Raw genomic sequence first — 25,808 nt, forward strand, 5'->3', positions numbered from 1 at the left:
AATATGTTTTTGAATACAGGAAAAAGTATTATTTTATTCTGCTTTACAATCTGACCCAGATTCCGGATGTTGTAATTTTTCCAGGTCTCATTACTAAGGGTTTTCCCTCCAGCCGTGAGCAATGGGTTCTCCCATAATGGGCATGAGGGCAACATTATGCCATTAATTGAACATTTCTTTTGTATAGTCTTTGCTATTTTACATGAGAAACTAATAATGGGGTCTTTGATATTTGTTTTAACATCTGTACAATAACGCAGGGAGGAGAGGGATGTCTCTTTTTTACACTCATGCAGAATTTTCTGTTCCAACCTGAGCAAGCTTCCAACCTCACATTGACCATGATAATAAGCCCAGAGCATGGGGTATTTGCCATTAAATGCTAAGTAATACGCATGAATATCAGGTATCCCCAGACCTCCTTTTTTCCTGCAGACTTTGAGTTTGTCAGAGCTAATTCTTGGCTTTTTATTCCCCCAAAGAAACTGTGTTAGTAATTTCTTGATTTCTTTAAACCAATATTCTGGTACTTTAAGTGGAATTAAAGATAGCAAAAAAGATATTCTAGGGAAAGCTCATGCTTTGTTTGATTGGATGCCACAGAGCCTTGCGCTGTTTCGCAGTTTGTCTCGTCTCTCGGGAGCGTGCCTGGTTTGACATAAAACGCGTCTTTTCTAAGAGAATAAGTTTCTTCAGTTTAAGCTCAAAACTTGGGCAATCAGAGGTATATATTAAGTATTTTCCCTGGTATGTTGATGCCGAACAGCTCAGTCCGCCATGCTCTCTTGTCACGTGATCGGGCTCCCTCTTGATGGAGTTATAATGGATAAAATGCTATGAAATATGTTCTGGATTCTGATGGTTTTTTGTCTTGTATTTAGATATAAAACTTGGGTGCCAATTTTGAGATTGAAATCCTTATTTCAGTTTTCTTTCCTGTCAGCTCCACAGCTGGCAGCCAGGGATTAAAAACCCCTACAGAGGCCTGGTGGTTTGGCAGGTTCCAGAGAGTTTAGACATCACTGTCACACTCTTCAAGGTATGAAGCTAAATCTACATAATTTGATTACTGATGAAGGATGTATAATTAACGGACAGTGCCATGGCTAATGCATCAATCATTTTTATTTCCTGTCAACAGGATCCAACTGCAGAGGAGTTTGAAGACAAGGACTGGACTTTTCTCATTGAAAATGTGAGTCAACTGTATCTGTGTGGTCCTTGGTCGTGACTTCATTGTATTTACTGTTATCTGGAAAAATCAGATGGACAATATATTTTCAGGAATAAGACTGTGTTCAGTATTGACTCCCTTGTCCTTTGGTTTTATTTGTTAGGAGACAAAAGGCCATAGGAAGGTGCTGGCATCAGTTGATGTCAACATGAAGAAGTTTGCCAGTGCCACACCAGCCCAGTATAATTTAACACTGAAGCTCAAACCACTTTCTGTCAAAGTGGTGGAAGCCACACTAAAACTGAACCTGTCTTGTATCTTTCTCAAAGAGGGCAAGGCCACGTAAGTTATCAAATTAGCTGCATGTCAATATATTTTACAGAAGCAGGACGTCCTTAAAGCTGTATCGTTGTATGCCAGAGTTTAAAGCAGTATAAACATTGTGATTGTGAAGAACATACATACTGGTATTTTTTGGACCTGGATATTTTTACATCTAATGTGAAAAGATGATTTTCTTTTTCCACTCTGCACAGCGATGAGGACATGCAGAGTTTGGCCAGTCTAATGAGCATGAAACAGAGTGACATTGGAAATCTGGATGACTTTAATGACAGTGATGATGAAGCTGGAGAGGACGGGAGGGCCACCTTTGGATCTGGACAAGTTACTCATGTTACTGGTAAGACTTAGGACATACTTGAGCATTACTGGGGAGTGAAACCAAATAAACATGCAGCAACAGTCTGAGAAGAAATCCTAATCTGAGGTTTGATCTTAAAGCAATGTCTGGCAGATATTATGCAGGTCTGTAGTGGGAAAAGGCCCCACGTCTGCAGGGGGCTTGAAGACTCCAGGATCATCAAAAAGAAAAACAGAGTTAGTTAAATAGATTTGAAAAAGCAGAACTATAGCTCTGATGTACATAAAGTCGCCTCTTTCTGTATATAATGCAGATGTATTATCAGTGTTATTCTTTAACTAAATTATGAGGGATGATCCAATCAGTTTTTTTTTATCCGATCCTGATCCGAGTCCTTTAATATTTATTAAATGCCGATAGCAAGTCACGATCCGATACTTAGCCTTAGCCCTCGTGTACAGCCGGCTGATGTGTGTGCGCGACGCAGCCCCGCTTGGTACCCTCATTTCATCCATTGCCAGGGTATAAAATTTGATTTTAGACCTTCCTGCATGGCAGGTAGGGTTTGAAATTTCTGAGGTCTTCACAATCACATCCTTAACTAACAGATTTCCTGTAGTAAACACTGAACAGCATAAAGATAATTGTTGATTGCCCACTGATTGTTTTTTAGTAGTGAACTATCTAAACTACTACTTCTTCCTCTTCCTCTACTACTCATAGGTGTGATTGGCAAAGGACAACAAAGCAGGAAAATATACGACTCCACTATGTCTCTCTTTACATTTAGTTTGTCCCGTTGTTGGCTTCAGCTAAGAGAGAAATAGTTCGCCCTACACGTCAAAAATTCTTCGATCACAGTGTTTCCCCAAGATGTTTTTGTAGCAGTAGTGCTCTGAGTCAGTAACCTAGCAACACTAGGGGGGTCCGGGGGCATGCCCCCCCAGAGGAAAAATTGAAAAATAACCCTTTAAATGGTGACTAAATATATGTGTATATATATATATATATATATATATATATATATATATATATATATATATATATATATATATATAACTAGAACTGCAAGCAGTTATGAACGGGGGCCAAGGCCCCCCGTGCACCGCAGAGCCCACAGAAGTTGGCCCCAAAAGATGACAGGCTCGGGGCAAAAGTGAGGACACAGGCCAACGTCTGAGCCGTGGTATTCGCTGTAATGGGAAGTGCACTGGAAGTGCAAATGGCTGAATGTGTGCCGATTTGGATTTGTTGTAATAAGCCACGCCCACATTGACCAGTCATGACCACCTTCAAGATATGGCCTTAGGATTGGCCCTACATCATATCGACCAAATTTCGTAAAAATCGGTGTAGCCGTTCAAGAGATATACACTTCCCATATTTTTAGCGCCCCCTAGTGGCCAAAATTCGGCAAATTCGGCTCATCCCTTCCCAGTGTCATGGCAACCAAAGATCTCAAATTTGGTGTTAATAGCATTTTGTCTGATCGAGATATCAAACAATTTACATTTTTATTGCTAGCTACAGAAATTTGTTTGTTAATAATTTGCGCATTTTTTAATCGAGCAAAATTGTTTTGATAACTTTTTATCCAGCTGAAGAGTGTACGTGCCAAGTTTCACGCAGATCGGACAAAATCCCAAGGAGGAGTTCGAAAAAGTATATTTTCCAGTTTTTGCGATTTTGTGAAAAAACTTTATAGGCGGAAGTGGGCGTGGCCACTGCAAAGTAATTCAACTCCATACAGGGAATCTTGGGATACAAGGTTTTTGAATATGCAACATACGGTGTGGGAGTTATAGGCAAAAACGCGTTGGGCTAGGTTATAGTGCCCCCTGCAGGCAGATATATGTAGTTTTTTTGTGTCTGAGGTACGTGCAGGTGTCTGCACCAACCCTCCAAATTGCACCGCCCTCCCTTGCACGGTTTAGCCTGCAGCACCACTTTCAGCGGGAGAAAAATAAAAATCTTTACAATTACAATAGGGCTCCTAGCACCGCTGGTCCTAGGAAACGCGTCTGCTTGCATAAGCGTTCCCTCGACCCCTTGGGCTTGGCCCCCTAACTAGAACTGCAAGCAGTTATGAACACGCGACTGGGACCCCACGCACCACAGAGCCCACGGAAGTTGGCCCCAAAGAATGATGGGCTCGGGGCAAAAGTGAGGACACAGGCCAACGTCTGAGCCGTGGTATTTGCTGTAATGGGAAGTGCACCGGAATTGCAAAAGGCTGAATTTGTGCCAATTTGGATTTGTTGTACTAAATCATGCCCACTTTGACCAATCATTACTTAACTATATGGCTGGCCTCAGGAGTGACGCCACATCAGTACTGTTTCATTACATTACATATTCTATTATAAAATGCATTTATGTTGATTAGTGTGTAGGCCTACATTTTCTACATTATCCATTTGTCTTGCATATGTGAGAAGTGAACTAATGTTACAGAACCTGTGGAGCAGAAAGAACTGTTTTGTGAGGAGCTACAGAGGTGACGTGTTAGCATGTTGAACGTAGCACAGTAACATTACGTTTTTTTTTCCCAGTGGGAAAGTGATTTTTACGATCATTCCGACACCGTATGAACGCATCACTACTCAGCGTTTTCCCTCTTTGACAGCTCAACCCTTCTGTAATGATGAGCGGAACTAAAAAAAGAAAAGCGGACAGAGAATGTCGAGTGTTTAATAAGGAGTGGACAACTAAATATTTTTTTACCGAACACAGATCTACTGCTGTATGCCTGATATGCAAAGAGACTGTGGCGGTTTTTAAAGAGTATAACATCAGCCGTCACTTTACCACAAAACATGCCAACTATGCTAGCAAGCAGTCAGAGAAAGAACGGGAAGCTACTGCTCAGAGGTTGGTAGCTAATTTACAAGCTCAACAAAAAAATTTTCATCGTCAAAGTGCCATCCAAGAGTCAAATACCAAGGCCAGTTTTATGCTATCATTCAAATTAGCAAAGGCCAGCAAGCCTCTGTCTGAAGGCGAGTTTTTAAAGGAATGTATGGTGGAGACAGCAGGTGTCTTGTGTCCAGAGGCCAAAGACAAGTTTGAAAAAATCAGTCTATCACGCAAGACAGTGACTCGCCGTGTGGAACTGATAGACGAAGATCTAACTAGCAACTTAAATAAAACGGCGGAGTCGTTCACGTTTTATTCATTAGCGCTGGATGAAAGCAACGATGTAAATGACACTGCTCAGCTCCTCATTTTTATCCGAGGAATTAACGATACTTTTGAAATAACAGAGGAGTTTTTGACAATGGAGTCTCTGAAAGGAAAAACACGGGGGGAGGACATGTATAACCGGGTGTCTGCTGTCATTGAAAATATGAAGCTGTCTTGGAGTAAACTTATCAACGTCACCACAGATGGATCTCCAAATTTAACAGGGAAAAATGTCGGCCTGCTGAGGAGAATCCAGGATAAAGTGAAAGAAGAAAATCTTGACCAGGATGTTATTTTCCTTATCTTCATCATCCACCAGGAATCTCTATGTAAATCTGTATTACAGCTGAATCATGTTGTGAATCCTGTCGTAAAACTTGTCAACTTTATACGTGCAAGGGGACTTCAGCACCGTCAGTTCATCACGTTCTTGGAGGAAACTGATGCGCAGAGCACCATGACCTACTTTATCACTCCCGCGTCCGCTGGTTAAGTTTGGGCAAAGTGTTTCAACGAGTGTGGGACCTCAAAGAGGAGATCGGTGCATTTTTGGAGCTACTGGGGAAGGCCGACGAATTTCCCGAGCTGAGAACTGGCTTTGTGACTTTGCATTTGCTGTGGATATATTTTCACACATGAATGAGCTGAACGTGAACATACAGGGGAAGGATCGGTTTGTGCATGACCTGTACACAAGCGTGAAAGCCTTCAAAGCCAAGCTGGCTTTATTTTCCAAGCAAATCTTAAATGAGTCATTCACTCATTTCCCCACACTAGCCACACTGAAAGAGGAGGCTGGCGCAAAAGTGAAGATATACAGCGAGTTACTGGATGCGCTCCACAAAGAATTCTGCCGTCGCTTTGTTGATTTTGAGAAAATTAACAAATCACTTCAGTTGGTGGCCTGTCCCCTGTCACAAGACCCTGAAACAGCACCAGAAGCGCTGCAGCTGGAACTGATCGACCTTCAGGCTGACGCTGTCTTAAAAGAGAAGTTCAAATCTCTTAAACTGAATGACTTTTATGTGTCACTTAATGAAGCGGTGTTTCCAAACCTCCGGAGGACGGCACAGAAGATCCTGGCGTTGTTCGGCTCGACCGACGTGTGTGAACAGACGTTCAGCGTCATGAACTTCAACAAAGCCAGCCACAGATCCAAGTTGACTGACCAACACCTCAGATCCATCCTGAGAATCGCCACAACAAAACTGACTCCAGACGTTGATGCGCTGGTTAAAAAGGGACACCAACAACACTGTTCTCACTGAAATCAAAAGTAAGTTTCTTTGCTCTTAAAAATGCATTTACGTGTTACATCCTCTGCTGTAAAAAATGCATTTACATGTTACATGTCATTTCTGTTAAGGTGTGCACATAAGTGGTGTGCAGGTGCACTGCCTTCTCAATATAAACAATGCGCACCAGATGTATATAACATGGCCACATACTGGCATGCTGTCACTGTTCCGATGATCTGCATCTCCAACCATTTTTGAAATGTTCAGGAGGAGAGTGATGATAAATAATGCTTAAATGCTTCAAAATGGTAACTGTTAGTAATTTTAAAAAAGCTTGATTTGGTAATTGAATTTTCAGTGTTTTAAGAGTTATTTCAAAAAAGAAATACTGTGAGACTTGGAAGAGATATTTTGTTGTAATGCTTTTGTTAATTTTCTATTGAAATTAAAGCACGTTTTCTACATATCCCATGTTATTTTTTCTCTTATGAGGTGAATTACCAAAACACTCCATCCATCTGCTCCTGGTCCGGCCCTTCTGTCAAATTTTAGAACCCTCTGTGGCCCACGAGTCAAAAAGTTTGCCCACCCCTGATCCAGACCCACTACACACCGTGGCAGCATTGTCAGACCGGACTGCACTGTCCGGGATGCGGCAAGGTATTAATGCCCATCTTGACCGGGTGGCGATGTTGCTGCGGCCTCTCAGGCGCATCGCCTCAAGTCTCCAAACGCACCACCTGCTCCTGTTGTGCCACTTCCTCCTCCTCCCCCAACTCCATCTCCGTCCACCCGCTCCACTAGGAGCACATCGAGCATTGCCACTCCCGGACCCTCACGGCTACGGCGGGCGCGTCGCATGCCAATCAGAGGGAAAAAGAATTAGTTCTTCTGTTTAATCTTTTCAACTTTTTTTGTATGGTTTGCAAAAATGGGAACTGCTTCCTTGTAGATGAGAGAAGCAAAGTGTATGCACGTTGAGCACACACTACATTATGGCCAAGCATGCGCCCTTAAAATAGCATCTGAATAAGTGCCACTGACTTTAGACTAGGTTTTTCCTGGTCTGTTGTGGAATTGTTTTCTGAAACATTTTGCGCCGGAACACGCCTCCTCTTTTTGCTGAACCGCCCCTGGGAGCGCAAATTCATTCCCTAATTTAAGGACGTGCGTCTGTGGAGGGAAAATTCCAATGTGCGTCGAATGCAAAATAGGAATTATACAAGCGCCAGTGTACAAAGTCAATTGCGCTTAGTGCAAGATAGAGCCCTATATGTGCAAAGTTTCAGGCAGATGTTTGAAAAAGTAGGTTTTGCATATGTGGCGATTTAGCGACCGAAATGTGCAGCAGAAGTGGGCGTGTCCTATATCAGAAAATCCAGCTCTATTCAGGGAACATATGGATATAAGGTTTGCGAATGTGTTATTTAAAATGTGGAAGTTACAGGCAAAAATGTGATTGCATCGGTTTAGCCTGCGGCACTACTTTTAGTGGGAGAAAAAAATCTTTACAATTACAATAGGTTTCCTAGCACCGCTGGTCCTAGGAAACGCGTATGCAAGCAGACGCGTTTCCTAGACCCCTCGGCCCCTCGGGCTTGGCCCTCTAAATATTTTCAGATTTTCAGAATCTAAGACATGAGACAAAATAGTGTAGAAGTTGACATTGCTGCTTGAAAATATGTTAACCTCTTTAGAATTAGAGAACTTTTTTACCCTTATTTTCTTTATTAGGGCCCTATTGTCCCTATTGTTTTTCGAATGATTATTATTATTTTTCTTTGTCCCAAATGATCGCATTTTTCACTGCTGAACATGCCACAAAGCTCACCAAACTTGGAATATAAGTCACACCTGGTAAAAATGTTTATAATCTATTGTTGTCCTGATTTCCATCACTAGGTGGCGCTATAATCAAGGTAAGTGCATTTTGGCTTATAACTCCCATATACTTTGTCGCACATTCAAAAACCTTATAACCACGCGTTCAGTAAATAGTGCTGAATCTTGTGGGATAGGCCACGCCCATTTCTGCCTACCTTTTTTGTTTTGCAAATTCACAAAATGTTGAAAACCGACTTTTTCGAACTCCTCCCAGGCGATTTCACCGATTTGCATGAAACTTAGCACACAGCATCTGTGGACGCTCATGACAAAAAGTTATTAAAAGATTTTTGATAGGCCAAACAATACTCAAGTTATTAAATAACTTCCTTCAGATTTCGTTCCAAACAGGAAGTGTTGCATATCTCCACATTGGTGTGGTCTAATGACATGAAACTCAAGTTACTAATTCCCCATAGGACCCTGAGGCCCTGTGCAAAATTTTAGGTGATGACCACAAGGTAGCGCTCTTTAAATTGAAGTAATTTATATCTCCACATCGGTTCATCGGATTAACGCAAAACTTAGTACAATTTATTGTCAATGCCCTCCTAAGGACAGATGACGAAGGGTTTACCGATCCACCACTAGGTGGCGCTCTGGTGGTCGTCTAATTTAATATTTGGCACTGTGCCCACACCATAACACTTATGGAAATGAAATTCATAGGGGTGGTCTAGAATGGCCCCTGTAACTCACACACCAAAAATGACCAGCTGGTGGCGCTATTTTCCACATCAAAGCGTTTTTGGCCCATAACTCCCACATAATGGATAACTTTTCATTCGCAATATCATGTCAAATGAAAAACTTACTTTTTCGAACTCTTCCTAGACGATATGATCAATTTGCACCAAACTTTGCACGTAGCATCTGTGGACCCTCCTGACAAAAATTTGTCAAAAGAATTTTGATAGTCCATAAAACGCGCAAAATATAAAACAACAAATTCCTGCATATTGTGTTGAAAACAGACAATCTTGCACATCTTTACAAAATACAGTCTGATTATCATGTAAATGTTCATAATTGTGTTCCATGGACTGATGAGGCTTTATGTAAAATTTGGTGCAAATCGGCCAATATGTGGCGCTCTGGTCACAGTCGAATTAGTGTGAATGGAAAGTAAATGGGAAAATCTTCAAATCCTCTTCAAAACTCATCGACTTTCAACCTCTTCTTGTGCTTCATACTTTGAGCTACAGACACCATTCCACTTGAACTATTGGGCATGTATTCAGCTTTTCAAAATCTTTTACGGTTTTGAAATCATCACAGTTTTAGTTTTACATATTTTTAGGCCGTTTTTATAATGGGTGTGTATTGCGTGAGCTAGAGTGACATCATCGCTAGAGTGGAGAGCAGCTAGAAGAACTGGAGAAAAAATTCTTTTCAGCGTGATTTCAGATGTAAGACTTACAGTTTTGGCTGTGGGAGCCCTGGAGCGACAAGCACTCAAGCAACTCCTCCATAAGCCGCAATGTTAATTTTGAGCCTAAGTTTCTGGATGAGAGCAGACAGTACCTGTTTTGTCTCTCACTCTGGTGCCCTCATTTTTCACTCTACAGAAATAAAAAATGACATCACAGAGTTCAGCAATGTCTCCTGTTACTCAATATATGAATATTTCGGCGATAACCATTACATTTTTTTCAAAAATGGCAGGAGTTTTGGAGGCATTTTCCCATTCATTCTTAAAGGGACATTTTTAACTTTGGCTGTTTTACTGCTCCAACATATGTGCAGCCAGAGAAACTGTTCACCTTTTAAAGCTCTTTCAGCCCTCTTACTCTTCAGCTTTCCTGCATTTTCAGGTTTTTAAATATTCATCTTTCTTCCTTTCTTCCAAAATGAGTGCGCATACTGGCACATTGTAACTCAAAAGTGGAATAAATGTAATGTAATGCCCTGGGGCCAGTTGTTCAAAGGTAATCTGATCTGATTTTGGTTATCGGATTGGATCAAATCTTGAAAATGGGTTGTTCAAAAGGGAAAGAAGGATTCTGAAATCAGATTAGATCACGGAATCCAATCCTAGTTTGAATCTGGATCAAACCTTCAGTTTGTGTCGTTCAAAACATTTCAGTAGGATTTGGATATCTTTGATAAAAAAAAACAGGATTATCCTGATCCCAACAGGAGGTAGGATTTCAAGGTGGATTTCAGGAAGAAAATGTAGTAAAACTTTTTTGGTCAAATACTACATTTTTATCATTTAGTGTATAATACTTTTACTTATATTTTGCACTTGACTTGTTTAACCGTTACAGTGATAAAGTAGATAAAGTAGACATAGGCTACCAATAAAGCCTTTCAGTATAGTAAAGTAAAAATCAAATCAAAATAAAAACGATCTTGTCCCCACGAAACATTTCCCTCAAACAGATTTTAACAACGACCAAAAATAATATATTACATTTTTCTGTCAATCATCACTGTATATTAATTTCAAAGAAACAACCATCAGAGATGAACCTGTCAAAAATAATTTTTAACAATTGTATCCCTTACTACACATCCAGTCAGTCCGTCATTCTGACAGAACGCCAGAGGTTGGTCTGGTTCTTCAACAGGCGCATCATAAACATCATTACGGAGAGGGACATCGGCCTGGTAGCGGTGTTGTGCAGGACAATACACGCAAGTATTATGTGGCATGCTCCCTGTGGCTCCACTCACAAGTAGTTAAGACATGCAAAGCGTCTCTTCAGAACTCCATTTAATCTTGTTTTGCAATGAGCAGTGTTAAGCCGCCTGCGCAGGTGTGGTTGCTGCAAGGAAAGGAGTCATGAGCCATGGTAGAAGTGGATAGGCTCTGTCTCCTAATATTATGCCATCCGATCGGTTGGTTTAGAGCTCTGGTAATCCGGATTTGGTAAACTTGAAAACTGTGTATCTGGATCAAGGTGATCCAATCCAATGTTACTTTGAAAAACCAGCATAAAAGTAAGACAGATTACCTGATCCTGGATAGCAAAAAATGGGATTTCCAAATCCGGATCATTTTGATCCAGATTAAATGTTTTGAACAACTGGCCCCAGATGATAGGACATACCGGGGATTCAAAAACTCCAGATGACGAAGAAAACCCTGATCCTCTACCACAGAGATGAGCTGGTTATCCAGAGTGATTCATTTAATTATACCTTCTCTGTAATATTCTATTTTACCAAATGAGTAAGATTAAATGCAGCTCTTTTGTTACCCCCTCGCGAAATGGTCGTATTGCAGATGTTACATGTGGGCGCAGGACTGCTTTCGATTTCTAATTTAAGTTTTTTTCACATTGCAGATATTTTATCCACAGGTTTGCCAGAGTAATGTTACATGTGCATCTGCGTTCTGCCACAAATTGTGCTCTGACGTAAAAAAAAGACAATTAGCCTTGGGTCCACGTTCAAAATTGCTGATCCCTGATCAGTGGAAAAATTTCGGCCCCTATCCCTATCCGATCTGCAGGATCTGCACATCCATATTAATTATTAGGGGGCCAAGCCCAAGGGGCCGAGGGAACGCGTGTTTCCTAGGACCAGCGGTGCTAGGAACCCCATTGTAATTGTAAAGATTTTTATTTTTATTTTTCTCCGGCTAAAAGTGGTGCTGCAGGCTAAACCGTGCAAGGGAGGGTGGTGCAGTTTGGAGGGTTGGTCCAGACTCCTGCGAATATCTCAGACACAAAAAACTACATATATCCGCCTGCAGGGGGCGCTATAAGCTAAGCCAACGCTTTTTTGCCTATAACTCCCACACCGTATGTCGCATATTCTAAAACCTTGTATCCCCAGATTCCCTGAATGGAGCTGAATCACTTTGCGATTGGCCACGCCCACTTCCGGTTAGAAAGTTTTTTCGCTAAATCGCAAAAACTGGAAAACCTACTTTTTCGAACTTCTCCTTGGGATTTTGTCCGATCTGCGTGAAACTTGGCACGTACACTCTTCAGCTGGACCTGATCTAAAGTTATCAAAAGATTTTTGCTCAGTCAAAAAATGCGCAAATTATTAACAAACACATTTCTGTAGCTAGCTATAAAAAGGTAAACTGTTTGATATCTCAGTCAAACTAAATGCTATTAACACCAAATTTGAGATCCTTGGTTGCCATGACACTGGGAAGGGATGAGCCGAATATGGTGAATCTTGGCAACTAGGGGGCGCTATAAACATGGGAAGCTTATATCTCTTGAACGGCTACACTGATTTTTACGAAATTTGGTCGATATGATGTAGAGCCAATCCTGAGGCCATATCTTGAAGGTGGTCATTACTGGTCAATGTGGGCGTGGCTTAGTACAACAAATCCAAATCTGCACACATTCAGCCTTTTGCACTTCCAGTGCACTTCCCATTACAGCGAATACCACGTCTCAGACGTTGGCCTGTGTCTTCACTTTTGCCTCGAGCCCGTCATCCTTTGGGCCAACTTCCGTGTGCTTTGCGGTGCCTGGGTCCGAATCGCGCAGAGGGGCTTGGCCCCCGTTCATAACTGCTTGCAGTTCTAGTTATTTATGTATTTATGTGTTATTTATGTTTATTTATGCCATCCATCCATTAATCCATCCATTGTCAACCGCTTATTCGGAGTGGGGTCGCGAGCCCCAGACTTCTCTTTCCCCGGCCATGTTGGCTAACCCTGACTGGGGAATCCCCAGGCGCTCCCAGGCCAGAGAGGAGATGTAATCCCTCCACCTAGTCCTGGGTCTACCTCTAGGTTTCCTCCCAGTTGGACTTGCCAGGAACACCTCCCTACGAAGGCGCCCCGGTGGCATCATCATCAGATGCCCGAACCACCTCAACTGGCTCCTTTCCACGCAAAGGAGCAGCGGCTCTACTCCGAGTCCCTCCCGGATGGCTGAGCTTCTCACCCTGTCTCTAAGGGAGACCCCAGCCCCCCTGCGGAGAAAACCCATTTCGGCCGCTTGTAGTCGCAATCTCGTTCTTTTGGTCATGACCCATCGCTCATGACCATAGGTGATGGTAGGGACGAAGATTGACTGGTAGATCGAGAGCTATGCCTTCCAGCTCAGCAACACCGCACCCGCTGCTCTGACTCTCCGGTTGATCTCACGCCCCATCATCCCCTCACTCGTGAACAAAACCCAGAGGCACCTAAACGCCTTCACTTGGGGCAAGACTCATTCCCCACCCGGAGTAGGCAATCCACCGGTTTCCTACTAAGAACCATGGCCTCAGATTTAGAGGTGCTGATCCTCATCCCTGCCCCTTCACACTCAGCTGCGAACTGATCCAGGTTCATTGGGACAGCATTGTAGAGCTAAAGCTGATTGTGCCATCAAGACCATATCATCTGCAAAAAGCAGTGATGCGATCTTCAGGTCACCAACCTGTAACCCCTCCACACCACGACTGCACCTCGAAATCCTGTTCATGTATATGACAAACAGGACTGGGGACAAGGCACAGCCCTGGTGGAGGCCAACACCCACTTGGAAAAAGTCTGACTTACTTCCGAGTACACGCACGCAGCTCTCGCTTTGAGCATATAGGGATTGGATGGGCCTGAGAAGTGACCCCCTCACCCCATGCTCCCGCAGCACCTCCAACAGAACATCCCTGGGGACCCGGTCGTACACCTTCTCCAGATCCTTGAACCTTGGAGTAGACTTTCCCAGGAAGGCTGAGTAGTATGATACCTCTGTAATTGGCACACATCCTCTGGTCCCCCTTCTTAAAGAGAGGGACCACCACACCTGTTTGCCACTCCTTCGGCACCATCCCCTACCTCCACGCAGTGTTTAAGAGGTGTGTCAACCAAGACAGCCCCGCAACACCCAGAGCCTTCAGCATTTCTGGTGGTATCTCATCGACCCCTGGGGCTTTGCCACTGTGGAGTTGTTTGACTACCGCAGGGAAATCGGCGATGATACCCCATCATCCTCCAGCTCTGTCTCCGCTACAGAAGGTGGCTGAGTGGGATTCAGGAGGTCACCAAAATGCTCCTTCCACCGCCCTATGACCTCCTCAGTTGAAGTCAACAAGGTCCCATCCTAGCTGTACACAGCTTAGATGGTTCCCTGTTTCCCCCTCCTGAGGTGCCGGATGGTTTTCCAAAAGCGCTTTGGCGCTGCTCTAAAGTCCTTCTCCATGGCCTCACCGAACTCCTCCCACACCCGCTGCTTTGCCTCTGCCACAGCTGTGTGGCTGCTGCCCTTCGGACCCGTTGGTACCCCAAAACTGCCTCAGGAGTTCCCGGGACAACATGTCCCTAAAGGATTCCTTTTTCAGTTGGACAGCTTCTCTGACCACCGGTGTCCACAATGGTTTCAAAGGGTTGCCACCCCTTGAGGCACCTAAGACCCTATGGCCACAGGACACAGCTGCAACTTAAACAACGGAAGCTTTGAACATCGCCCATTCAGGTTTGATTTCCCCAGCCTACACAGGGTTGCTAGAGAAGCTCCTTCGGAGGTGGGAGTTGAAGGCTTCTTGGACAGGGGCCTCCCCCAGACGTTCCCAGCTTACCCGCACTACTCGTTTGGGCTTACCAGGTCTGTCCAGGGGTTTCCCCTGCCACCGAACCCAACTCACCACCAGCTGGTGATCAGTTGACAGCTCTGCCCTTCTCTTCACTCCCCGAGTGTCCAAAACACATGGCCTCATATCAAATGATATGATCACAAAAAATCGATCATTGACCTTTGGCCTATGGTGCTCTGGTACCACGTACACTTATGAGCATCCTTGTGTTCGAACATGATGTTCATTATAGACAGACTTTGACTAGCACAGAAGTCTTATAATAGAACGCCACTTGGGTTTAGATCGGGGAGGCCGTTCCTCCCAATCACGCCCCTCCAGGTAAGACCACGGAGTCCACCACTGGAGCCCCATGCAGGACCCAGCTAGGACCTCCAAGAAGGCTGCATACTCCGAACTGCCATTCGGTGCATTTGCACAAACAACAGTCATAGTTCCCCCCCCAGCCCTTAGGTAGGTAGGGTCAACGTAGGGAGGCGACCCTCTTGTCCACCGGGGTTAACTCCAACATGGCGACATTCAGCTGGGGACTTGTGAGTATCCCCACACCTGCTTGGCGCCTCACACCTTTGGCAACTCCAGAGAAGAATAGTGTCCAGCCCCTATCCAGGAGTTTGGATCCAGAACCAATGCTGTGCGTGGAGGCAAGCCCCACCAGATCCAACTGGTAACGCTCAACCTCCCGCACCAGCTCCGGCTCCTTCCCTCCCAGAGAGGTGACGTTCCATGTCCCCAGAGTCAGCCTCTGCCGCCCAGGTTTCTCCTGCAGTTGGTGGGTCCACGGGATGGGGCAGGAAGAAGTGCCACGCCACTCATTCGGGCCCTCCGTCCGGGCCTGGCTCCGGACGTGGGACCCAGGCTTCCCATGGGCAGGGTCTCTATTCTTGCACCTCTGTCTTCCATGGGGTCTTTGGGAACCATACTTAGTCTGGCCCCTCATCTGAGACCAATTTGCCTTGGGAGACCCTACTGGGAGCACATGGCTCCTGACAACATAGCTCCCAGGTTCATTGGGACACCCAAACCTCTCCACCACATTAAGGTGATGGTTCCTGGAGAGTATAAGGTGATGGTTCCCGGAGAGGCCTTATGCCTGTTACATTTCATACGTGAGCTCAATAATACATCCATGGTCACCAGTCTGTATTCTCACTGCTGTCCAGCACTATTGTCTTGGTTCCACATCATGACTTAAACCCTTTGAACACTGAAGTGTCTGTCAGTAGTCCCATTCACACTGCTGTTTGCATGTGGGGATCCTTCGCCAATTCTCCTTACCCTCCTCTGTGTGAAAGTTTCAGATGCGAAGAGGGGTGAAATTTCGCTCCAGCGCTGATCCGCCTCTGGAGATAATATCAGGGCTGCATTAGTGGTGAACCGCCCCAGTGTGAAAGGATAAGCTGGAGGTGTGGAGCGAGGGCGTGTCGGTCTGACTAGTCTAATAACTGCACAGGTCTCTCACCCAACTAAATATAGAGAAATGTCCCACAAAGCAACGTTACAGGACCAAACAAAAGTAACGTAGTAACTCTAACTGTAGTTGGCAACTTATATGAGGAAAACAATACCACAGGTATTATATACGTATATACATGGAGAAGCATCCGTCCACCTGTCTGTCCCCCCACCTGTTCTACGACTCTTCGTCACATTTCTGCCCGAATAACAGCATCTGTCACCGGCAAAAAAACTTTTAGCTCACTAAGTGTTTGTGATGAAAACAAGTCACCGCAACCATCAGCCCTCCTGACCGAGACTTCAGGGAATTTTCCCCCAGAAAACAGCCTCTGTCCTTGCGAGTGAGGGAGTCCGACAGCGTCCAGTTTACTGATGGTGATTATGTAATTATGTAATTTTGCGCGATAAATCTAACTTCCTCACTTTCCAGGATGTTTGGTGGGTCAGGATCTCAATCACTACACATTATAACAGCATCCATATGATTGTAAACTGCGGTTTTAGATTGACAGGGGGGACACCGGGAAACACAGACGTCATCAACATGACTTGTACCGTCACGCTTCTTTTTATATGATAACAAGCATTCTCAGTTTCCTCAGTTACAGCAGTGAAAGCCCAAAGTCATAATCAATGGGATTTCACTCAGTGGACCCAAAGGTGAAGGCTTTTAGATTATTTGCACATGGACCTTGAAATGCATGCAACCCTGCATAGAAATGAAGAAATAGAAAAGTAATGTAAATATTACTTTAAAAAGTTACTGTGGCAATAAAACCTTGAAACTATGATGGTTAATCCCCAATTTACATGCCTGCCGTGGAGTACAGAACATCTGCAGTTGGTGTGTGTCAAAAATGATTTTGTAGGCTACTTCTTTTAGACCTGCTGAATATCAGGTGCACTGGTGTGGCCAATGAGTCGCTTATTTTTGGGGTCATGTGCCAATGGGGTCAATACATTTTATAAATAAATATTGTAATATTTTTACATACAGAATAATTTTTGAGGATTTTCAAACATCACACAGACACAGTCACAAGCATATCAACACCAGCTCTACCCTGCACTTGGTTCCAATTACTCTATTCTAAATAAACTGCTGCTGTGCTACATTTAGCAAATGACTGCTTGCACAGTTTACAACTTATACACACCACAATGTGTAATTCTTTCTGGAGAAGAATCCAGTCAACTGCTATGTGGGAGAAGAATTTGCCCTTGTTGTCAACCTCAGCTCTGTATAAGCTGTAAGGGATCAGGCAAGGATATCCCCCCCATTAACTTCTCTGTTAACTGTTCCTCTCAAACTGCTGCTTCCTCTTTTGTTTCCTATTTTAAACTCAATTCCCTTTTCGCCCACTCACTCACTACGTCTGCTGTGCTATTTTCTTTCTATAACAGCTTCTGCTACAAGAATACATGATCTGGCTTGGAGGCCTGCAATTGAATCAGGCCCCACAGGTAATGTTCTGTTTCCCCGTTTGCTCTTGCATTTTCCTGTTTGGTCCTAACCCCCCCCCCCCCCCCCCCCCCCCAGGGTAAAAGCGTGAAAATAACCAAATTGAACTTTTTTGTGTCAAAGCCTCGAATTTGTTGATTTCAGATTGTAACAGTGTAATTTTATTGTGAGGGACCCACTGTCTTTTCAAAGTTCACAGTTTTATCTAATATCTCTTCCCCTTTTCGCTTCCACTTCTCTATTCTCTTCACTCCTTGTGTGTTTCCTTAGTTATGCTGCAAAACCTAATTTCCACTTTCATCTACACATCTTTATTCTGTATTTTATTGTTGCTGTCTACCTTTCTTCCTACAATTACTCTCTTTCTCTCCTCATCTTTTCTCTTTCCACTTTACATCATTTGGTCTCATCTCCTGCCTTTCAATCAGTAACCTCAGAGATGGATTGGAAAACGTCCTCTGCCATTTCTTCCACCATCTTTGCCCCATCTTGTCCTCCTCTGACTGAACCCCCAGACCCCTCCATTCCATCCTTTTTACGCACATGTCCGCTAAGCACTACCCAGCAGTCTCGGCCATCCCCATATGCCTACTCACTGCCAGCCTTTACTCGGGCTCACCCACCTGCACTTCCCACAATCTTCCAGCCCAGTGCCAGATCAGGTATCAGTCTTCCATTATGTTCTGTTGTCTCTTTAGGGTCAGATTATTGTGGTCAATTTGTACTGTCACAGGCTGGTCATTTAATTTAGTGAGATACGTGAGCGATATCTATGGAAGCGAATCTGTTCCATAATTCTAATTAAAATGCATTAACAGAAATGCTTTTTCATTTTCAGAATGTAGCTGCATTTTTTTACTCATAAATAAAATTAGTAATAAATCATCCAAATTGCATTTTCATTTTCTTCTTCAAGACTGCTCATTTTGTAACTTAATTCAAATGATAAAGAAAAGGACATTCCGAAAGAATTGGAGAGACTACATTGTCATTTAGCCTTTGAATAACGACACGGAAAAGAATGATTAATCAGCCGGTCCATAAGGACTTGTGGTTCCTCAGGCATCTGCCCATGTTTAAGATTGTCAGTCTGTGACATACATTTTGCCCCACTACCAAATTTCCCAAATTAATCGTGGTAGATATGAAGGGAGGTTGGGAAATTTGGTGGTGGGGCAAAATGTAAGTTTCTTTATAATCTGTGACAAAGCAATTTTGTAAACAGCACTATAAAAATAAATAAATAAATCTTGTCTGATTGGTTGATGCTATATTATTGTGTACGACTTTCTCGCGCTTTGGAAAGTCGTGTGATCCTGTCTGGGTTCCCTGTTTCTCCCTGCCAGATGCCAGCAGCCTCAGATTAGCCACTGTCGGAGGCTCTGGCCCCAGGAAGTAACGTTAAACAGTGGCCAGTGTCGCTAACCTGAATTTACAGGTTATGGAGTCCCCTCTCACTAACGTGTGTTGTTTAATCCTGTCTGCGGGGGTGGGTGAGGCTCGTGGGCCAACAGGACTAACAGCGGGGCTAACAAGGGTTGAAAGTTGAAACCCGCTTCACAACCGGTACGTAGCCTGCCCGTGTGGCGCTTCCCATGCCGCGGAGCGGGACAGAGACAAACTTGGCGGTAGCCGCCGATGGGACTAGGCTACTACTAGCAGTTGCTAGCCGACATGCTAACAACTGACAAGCCTGGTGTGCCCATAGTATCTAATGTGATGCTAACTGAGAGAAGCTGCTACTGACTGTATGCACGGTACAAGAGAGAGAGAGACACCGGCTCTGTTGGCAGAAGAGCCGTGGACTGTGATTACTCTGAGCAGCATTTATGGGAATACGTTACAATATTATATCTTTGGATACACTTTTTTTTTTTTTTCGTAATGATGCGGGGTCGGTTTGGTGGGGCAGCCAAAGCATTTGGGGGGGCATTGCCCCCCCGTGCCCATGCCTAGAATCGGGCCCGCTCCATTGACTTGTATTAGTTCACGGGGTTGAGCTGCCACATCCAATATGGGGCGATGTCGGCGTACGGTCCAGCGCTGATACCTTCAGTTTCATTATCGGCAATACTGACTGTAATGTACCGTGTGTGTTTCATGGGTCTGACTGTGAGACTGCATTCTGCCCCACAGTCACAGCCAGCAGCTCTTCAGAGCGGCTTCATTACGATCACCGTAAATGTTAAATCATTTGCGCACTGAAAAAAAAATGTGCGGCTGATTTAACCAAGCAAACGCGAACCATGGCTGGCTTGACATGGTGGTGATTTCCCCGCTGTTTCTGAAAACATGTACCACAGTCTATGCTACCAACACAGCCTTCACACTCTCCTCTTGTCCCTTCTCCTGCTCCAGTGTCGAATAAGCACACCGCCGCCCCCTAACGTAGATGTGTAGCACGGTCGGTCAGACTGGGGGCTGAAGAAGAAGAGAGGCTGCTGACGTCACTCTCCTGCGCCGCTTGGGATTGCGAATTCAAATTGAATTTTGGACCTTTTTTTGCAGGGGGCGGGCTTTAAAGCGAAAAAGCAGTTTTATTTTTATTTTTGTAACAAAATGAGCAGTCTTGAAGAAGAAAATGAATGAAAATGATGCTTATGCATTTTAATTTTCAAATTTGACAAATTGAATTTTGGTACCTGTTTGCTGGGCCATCTTTTGAAAATTAAATCTTAAATGTCCTTTTCTTTATCATTTGAATGAAGTTACATAATGAGCAGTCTTGAAGAAGAAAATGAAAATGCAATTTGGATGATTTATTACTGATTTTATTTATGAATCAAAAAATGCAGCTACATTCTGAAAATGAAAAAGCATTTCTGTTAATGCATTTTAATTTGAATTATGGTACAGATTCGCTTCCACAGATATCACTATCAGGTTTGGTGTAAGGTTTGGACAAAATTTGTATTTTTATCTAAATCAGGCTTTTAGATCAGTCTGACTGTATCGACTACACCTGTAATAGATTCTTGGAATTATGTATAAAAACCGATGTAATATAGTATGCATTTTTAATTGGTCTGAGGCACCTCCTGCTGTGTCAGTAAGTCCACCTACAACAAGGGAATAGAAATTATGTCTCTGCCAAGGATTTAACTGAATGGCCTAATTTTAAATCCTTGAACCTAAACCAGGGCGGTAATATTTTTTTCCTTCAGTATCCATTTGAAATTTAATGCGGAATTTCTAAATGAATTGTTCAATTTGCATAGCAACAGTCTGTTGTCACAGTAAATTTGTGTGCAGGATTGCTTCTGGTTTTTTTCTCCATTCATATCCAGATAGGGCTGTTGGCAGACCAGTGAAATCAAGTTGAATAGATCGTGCAGCTTCTGTAAAATCTATAAAATTAGGTTTAATTAACTTGTCATTCTACATGTTTGAATTATGTTTATTCAGATCTTAGTTTCAAAGCATTTTCATTTAATTTACCCAGCCCATGAGAGCTAGCCTGAACTTTGTAACTATATCGAGCCATATTAAGTTTTGGTTTCCATATCTTAGCATACAGACCGGAAGCAGGGAGGGAACAGTTGGTCGGCCTCTGGCCAAAAATACACTATTAAACCCTCTAAAACTCATCTGTACACATACGGTAATGCAGTCACGCCCGTTTTGGTGGACCCCATCGGACCATGACATTTTATCTCTCTCCATTCACTACCATATTTATTTTTTTCTAAATGAACTGGGAAGGGGCTAACTTTGACACTCTATGCAAATGTGCTGGATGAGATGTAAATACAACAATGTGGGGTTTGAGAAGTAGTTACAAGGTGTAACTGCTACTTGGCAAACAACATTTGAGTGTAAAGAGACATTTCCTGAAGTCTCGCCTTCACTGTGTGGTGACATGATAATCTGTGCTCATTGACTGCATCTGCTCACTTGAACTATGATCACGGCATAGAAAAGCTGGGAGGAAGGATATGCTGTTGTTTCTCAATCAACATATATAAAAAAAAAAAATATATATATATATATATATATATATATATATATATATATATATATATATATACATATATATGTATATATATACATATATATGTATACATATATATGTATATATATACATATATATGTATACATATACATATAGATATATATATATATATATATATATATACATATATATATATATATACACATACATACATACATACATACATTAGCTAGCTAGCTTAGCATAAAGACTGGAAGCAGATGGAAACAGCTCGCCTGGCACTGTCTGAAGTGAATAACGGAAATATAAATCTGATAATTTGTGACTTAAGAAGGTTTTATGAATGTTTATATATATATATATATATATATATATATATATATACATTTACACACATATATACACACACACACACATATATATGTATATATATATACACACACATATATACATATATATATACTGTATATATATATATGTACACAGTATATATCTATATATATATATATATATATATATGTATATATATATATATATATATATATATATATATATATATACTGTATATATATGTATGTATATATATATGGGTCCGCTGCAGAGCCTCGGCACATGGGACGCGCGCTCTACCCACTGGGCTAAACGCTGCCCCGACCAGTCCAATTTTTGCCATAAAGTGCAGCAATAGCATGCTCTTATCTACGCTGCCATCCGTCCGCTTTTGAAAACAAAATTTCCCATCCACGGGGCCAACCAAAGCAGTCTCATCTGCTTCTTCGTTCATTGTTGTTGTCTGAAGTCATGAACGTTAGTTGGTGCTCCAGTATAATCGGTACCCCTGAAACTCTTCCAGTGAGAAACGTTCCACGGTGCAAAAATAAGTGCGATTAAAATGCGTTACTTTTTTTAACGCGTTAATTTTTTTGTAATTAATTAATCGTAATTAACGCGTTAAAGTCCCGGCCCTAATATATATATATATATATATATATATATATATATATATATATATATATATATATATATATATGTGTATATATATATATATATATATATATATATACACATATATATATATATATATATATATATATATATATATATATATATATATATATATATATATATAACCTTCTTAAGTCACAAATCATCAGCTTTACATTTCCGTTATTCACTTCAGACAGTGCCAGGTGTGTATATATATATATATATATATATATATATAACCTTCTTAAGTCACAAATCATCAGCTTTACATTTCCGTTATTCACTTCAGACAGTGCCAGGCTAGCTGTTTCCATCTGCTTCCAGTCTTTATGCTAAGCTAGTGCTGCACTTAACACAAAGTGTCCATCCTCTCTTCTCAGTCTTGGAAAGAAGTGGATAGGCATATTTTGTATATATCGGCAGGCCAATATTATTGGCTGTTATTGGTCTATCACAAATATTTTGGTATTGCATAAATGTTGTTCAATATGAGCCGATAAATATATATATATATGCATTTTTTTATAGAATATAATTCAGATAAATATGCTGGATAATACTTAAATAGTGATACTACTTATGATACTTAAATTCCCATTTGGGTTTACCATTTCAGTGCACTGATGTCATTTTAGACCAAGGTAACTGCTAAACTATAAAATATCCTGCCTCTTTAACTTATCTTTGTCAAGTGCTAAATAACCAGATTTTAGAGATAATTGCAAAACATTTTTGTATATCTGCACATGTATCAATATCAGATCTTCCCTGTATTGGTATCGTCATAGCCCAAAAAATAGAGTATTGATCAGGCTGTAATACTTTCCAAAATGAATTGTACCTAAAATGACAAAAGCCATTTTCCCTCCAAAATTTTACTTAGTAAAAAGTAAGTGTCTTGATCACTTATTCTGTTCAAGTACAAAGCTATCCATTAAACGGGCAATGATTTGTTAATATCGGAGGGTTAAAGTTTGTTAAAGTAAGGTGAGAAAGGTTTCATTGCAGGTTTAAAACATCTTATTTTTTTTTGCATTTTGCTTGGCTGTTAACATACTGTGTATTTTGAGTTTGTTCTTCCCGTTCTCCCCCTTCCTCCTACTTTTCTGCCACCTCCTCTGTGTTCTCTGCTATCTTTTTAGTGCCCATTTCAGCTCCTCAAAGGCCCTATAGCTTCCACAGTGGCGTTTATCCAACTGAGGGCTTGGAAGTCCAGGCTTTCTCTACCTTCACCACTTCTAAAACCTCTTCTCTCTCCTCTTCAACCTCTGATCCATCTCTCCATTCTCCCACTGCCTGTGACACGTCACAAACAGGTATTGCATAATTGAGTTCCAATAGTCATTGGTTTTTGATAAACATTAAAACAGATGAAGACTTTCCAATACAATCTGATGAAAGACCATACAGTAGATTTGATGCTGTTTATGACAGCGGTCATGTCAGTGGGGGGATCCGGGGTTTTTTCAGTGAGTTTCACGTTCCTGTGCCAGCTTGCTAGGTGCTTGCTCAGATTTGAGGTGGAATTTTTCGCTGTAGATAAGAGTTTTCTTCCCATGAAGAGTGTACAGCGGACACTGATGTTTCTGTCACCTTTTACCGAGTCAAACTCAAAGTAACGTCGGTACTTCCAAGCATTAAACGCTGCACGGTCCTGCTCTCTCCCGCGCTTCATGTTGTCTCTTGTTGATCACTACACGTGTCAGTGTTTACCACTGACGTCGCGCCGCTCATACGTCATTGTCACTCACGAGACAGTCTCACAAAACAAAATCATGACTAAGTAACGCAGCCTGCTTGCGGGAAAGTAACAGTAATCTAATTACTGTTTTTGCTATTGTAATCCCTCATTTTAGGCGTTACTTGAAAAAAGTATTGGATTACAGTAACGTGTAATGGGAAGTAACTTCTCACGCGTTACTGCCCACCAGTGGCTGTCACATTGTAAAGACCTCAAAAATATTATTCTGACTGGAATACCCAGGCTTAACTTGGAAAATAAACACATTTTTACAAAGTATAATCACAAACTTGTTTTTACATGGAAAAAACTTATGCGATATGATTACATTTAATGATTCTGATACAAAATTATAAACAGGCACAGTTTCCCCACATAAATAAGGAGATGCTGCTGGAGATTGACGTGTGGTATTTGAAACTGAACTGACAACCACTAATAATGATACTGACTCTGTACTGTGGCTGTTTGACCAAATGTTAGCATCACTGACAGGAGGAGCTTCTTCACAGCCTGAGATCATAGAGTTGTCAGTTCATAGCTTTAATGTAATAAGCCCAAGACAAAAGTCAAAGTCAGATTGGAGTTTATTAAAGCCCAATATCACAAGGCCTCAAAGGCCTGTAAGTGCAATAACAGCAGTAAATAAGCAAAATTAGCAAAACAAAAATGTCAAAGAATGCATTTAAAACTCATTATTTATTATCATACTTACAATAAAAACAATATGATATGCCTGACAAAAGTAAAGGTAGTCAGCTAATTATCTGCTTGGTGTCAGGCCTGGCAAAATGAGGACTCAGATACAGTCAGAGAACAAATTCAACAGGCTTTTATTCTGAAATTTACACTGCATGAAAAGTGGGATTTTCGGCCCTGTAAATGCCCGGAAATCTCCATAATTTTCGGCAGATAACGACAATTTACAGGCTGTGAACGTCGCGTTTGTCTGTGCCGAAAATTGTCGGAAACGAACCATGACGTCAGTGGAGCTCCCGGAGGCGCGAACGGCTCTAATTTGCATATGAATAGCAGTGAAACCACGCCTGGCCAAAGAATGTGTGGGCTGGCTTGAATATCCTCACTCAGTATTGGATGAAACCACTACTCATAAACAAGCAAAATCACTCGTGATTGGTCACCCTGGGTCATTATAAATGTGAACCCCAGTGAGAAAAAAAATATTATATATTTATATATATATATATATATATATATATATATATATATATATATATATATATATATATATATATATATATATACATACATACATACATACATACATACATACATACATTCATTCATATTTATGATATAATCATATAATAAGGACATGAATGAATTTATTGAGGAAAGGAACATTTGCCAGGAAGGTGTTGTTTATTCAAAGAAAGAGTTTTATTAGCACAAACACAAACACACAGCATGTACAAAGCATAATCTGCCCACACAACAAACGGGAAGCACACAAGAGGCCCAAAATCCTACAGCACCGCGAAGTGTCTGTTTCTGCAGACGTCTGTGGTGCGCTGCCCTGTACTTCGGAATCACCTCTCATGTGACAGCAGTGTGGCACAGAGCTCGG

The 25,808-nt window shown here is 42.0% G+C and overlaps 1 protein-coding gene across 13 annotated transcripts in view; it reads left to right on the top strand.

Annotated features, from left to right (window-relative positions):
* The window catches only part of ehbp1l1a (EH domain binding protein 1-like 1a), a 159,856-nt gene that overhangs the window by 32,285 nt on the left and 101,763 nt on the right, over nucleotides 1–25,808 (top strand). For 7 of the 13 annotated variants that reach the window (XR_003985480.1, XR_003985481.1, XM_030429801.1 and 4 more), the window contains exons 3-9: nucleotides 944–1,039; nucleotides 1,142–1,195; nucleotides 1,338–1,516; nucleotides 1,711–1,856; nucleotides 17,483–17,542; nucleotides 17,969–18,202; nucleotides 23,622–23,795. Coding sequence is in view for 11 of the 13 variants with exons in the window: in XM_030429801.1 (XP_030285661.1) it covers nucleotides 944–1,039; nucleotides 1,142–1,195; nucleotides 1,338–1,516; nucleotides 1,711–1,856; nucleotides 17,483–17,542; nucleotides 17,969–18,202; nucleotides 23,622–23,795 (943 nt within the window). In the remaining 2 variants the exon portion in view is untranslated. Of the gene's footprint in view, nucleotides 1–927; nucleotides 1,040–1,141; nucleotides 1,196–1,337; nucleotides 1,517–1,710; nucleotides 1,857–17,482; nucleotides 17,543–17,968; nucleotides 18,203–23,621; nucleotides 23,796–25,808 lie in introns of all 13 variants that reach the window. The other 6 variants (XM_030429798.1, XM_030429800.1, XM_030429802.1 and 3 more) reach the window with 2 other exon arrangements.

Source organism: Sparus aurata, chromosome 10 (assembly GCF_900880675.1).
Source record: "Sparus aurata chromosome 10, fSpaAur1.1, whole genome shotgun sequence".
Classification (NCBI taxonomy): domain Eukaryota; kingdom Metazoa; phylum Chordata; class Actinopteri; order Spariformes; family Sparidae; genus Sparus; species Sparus aurata.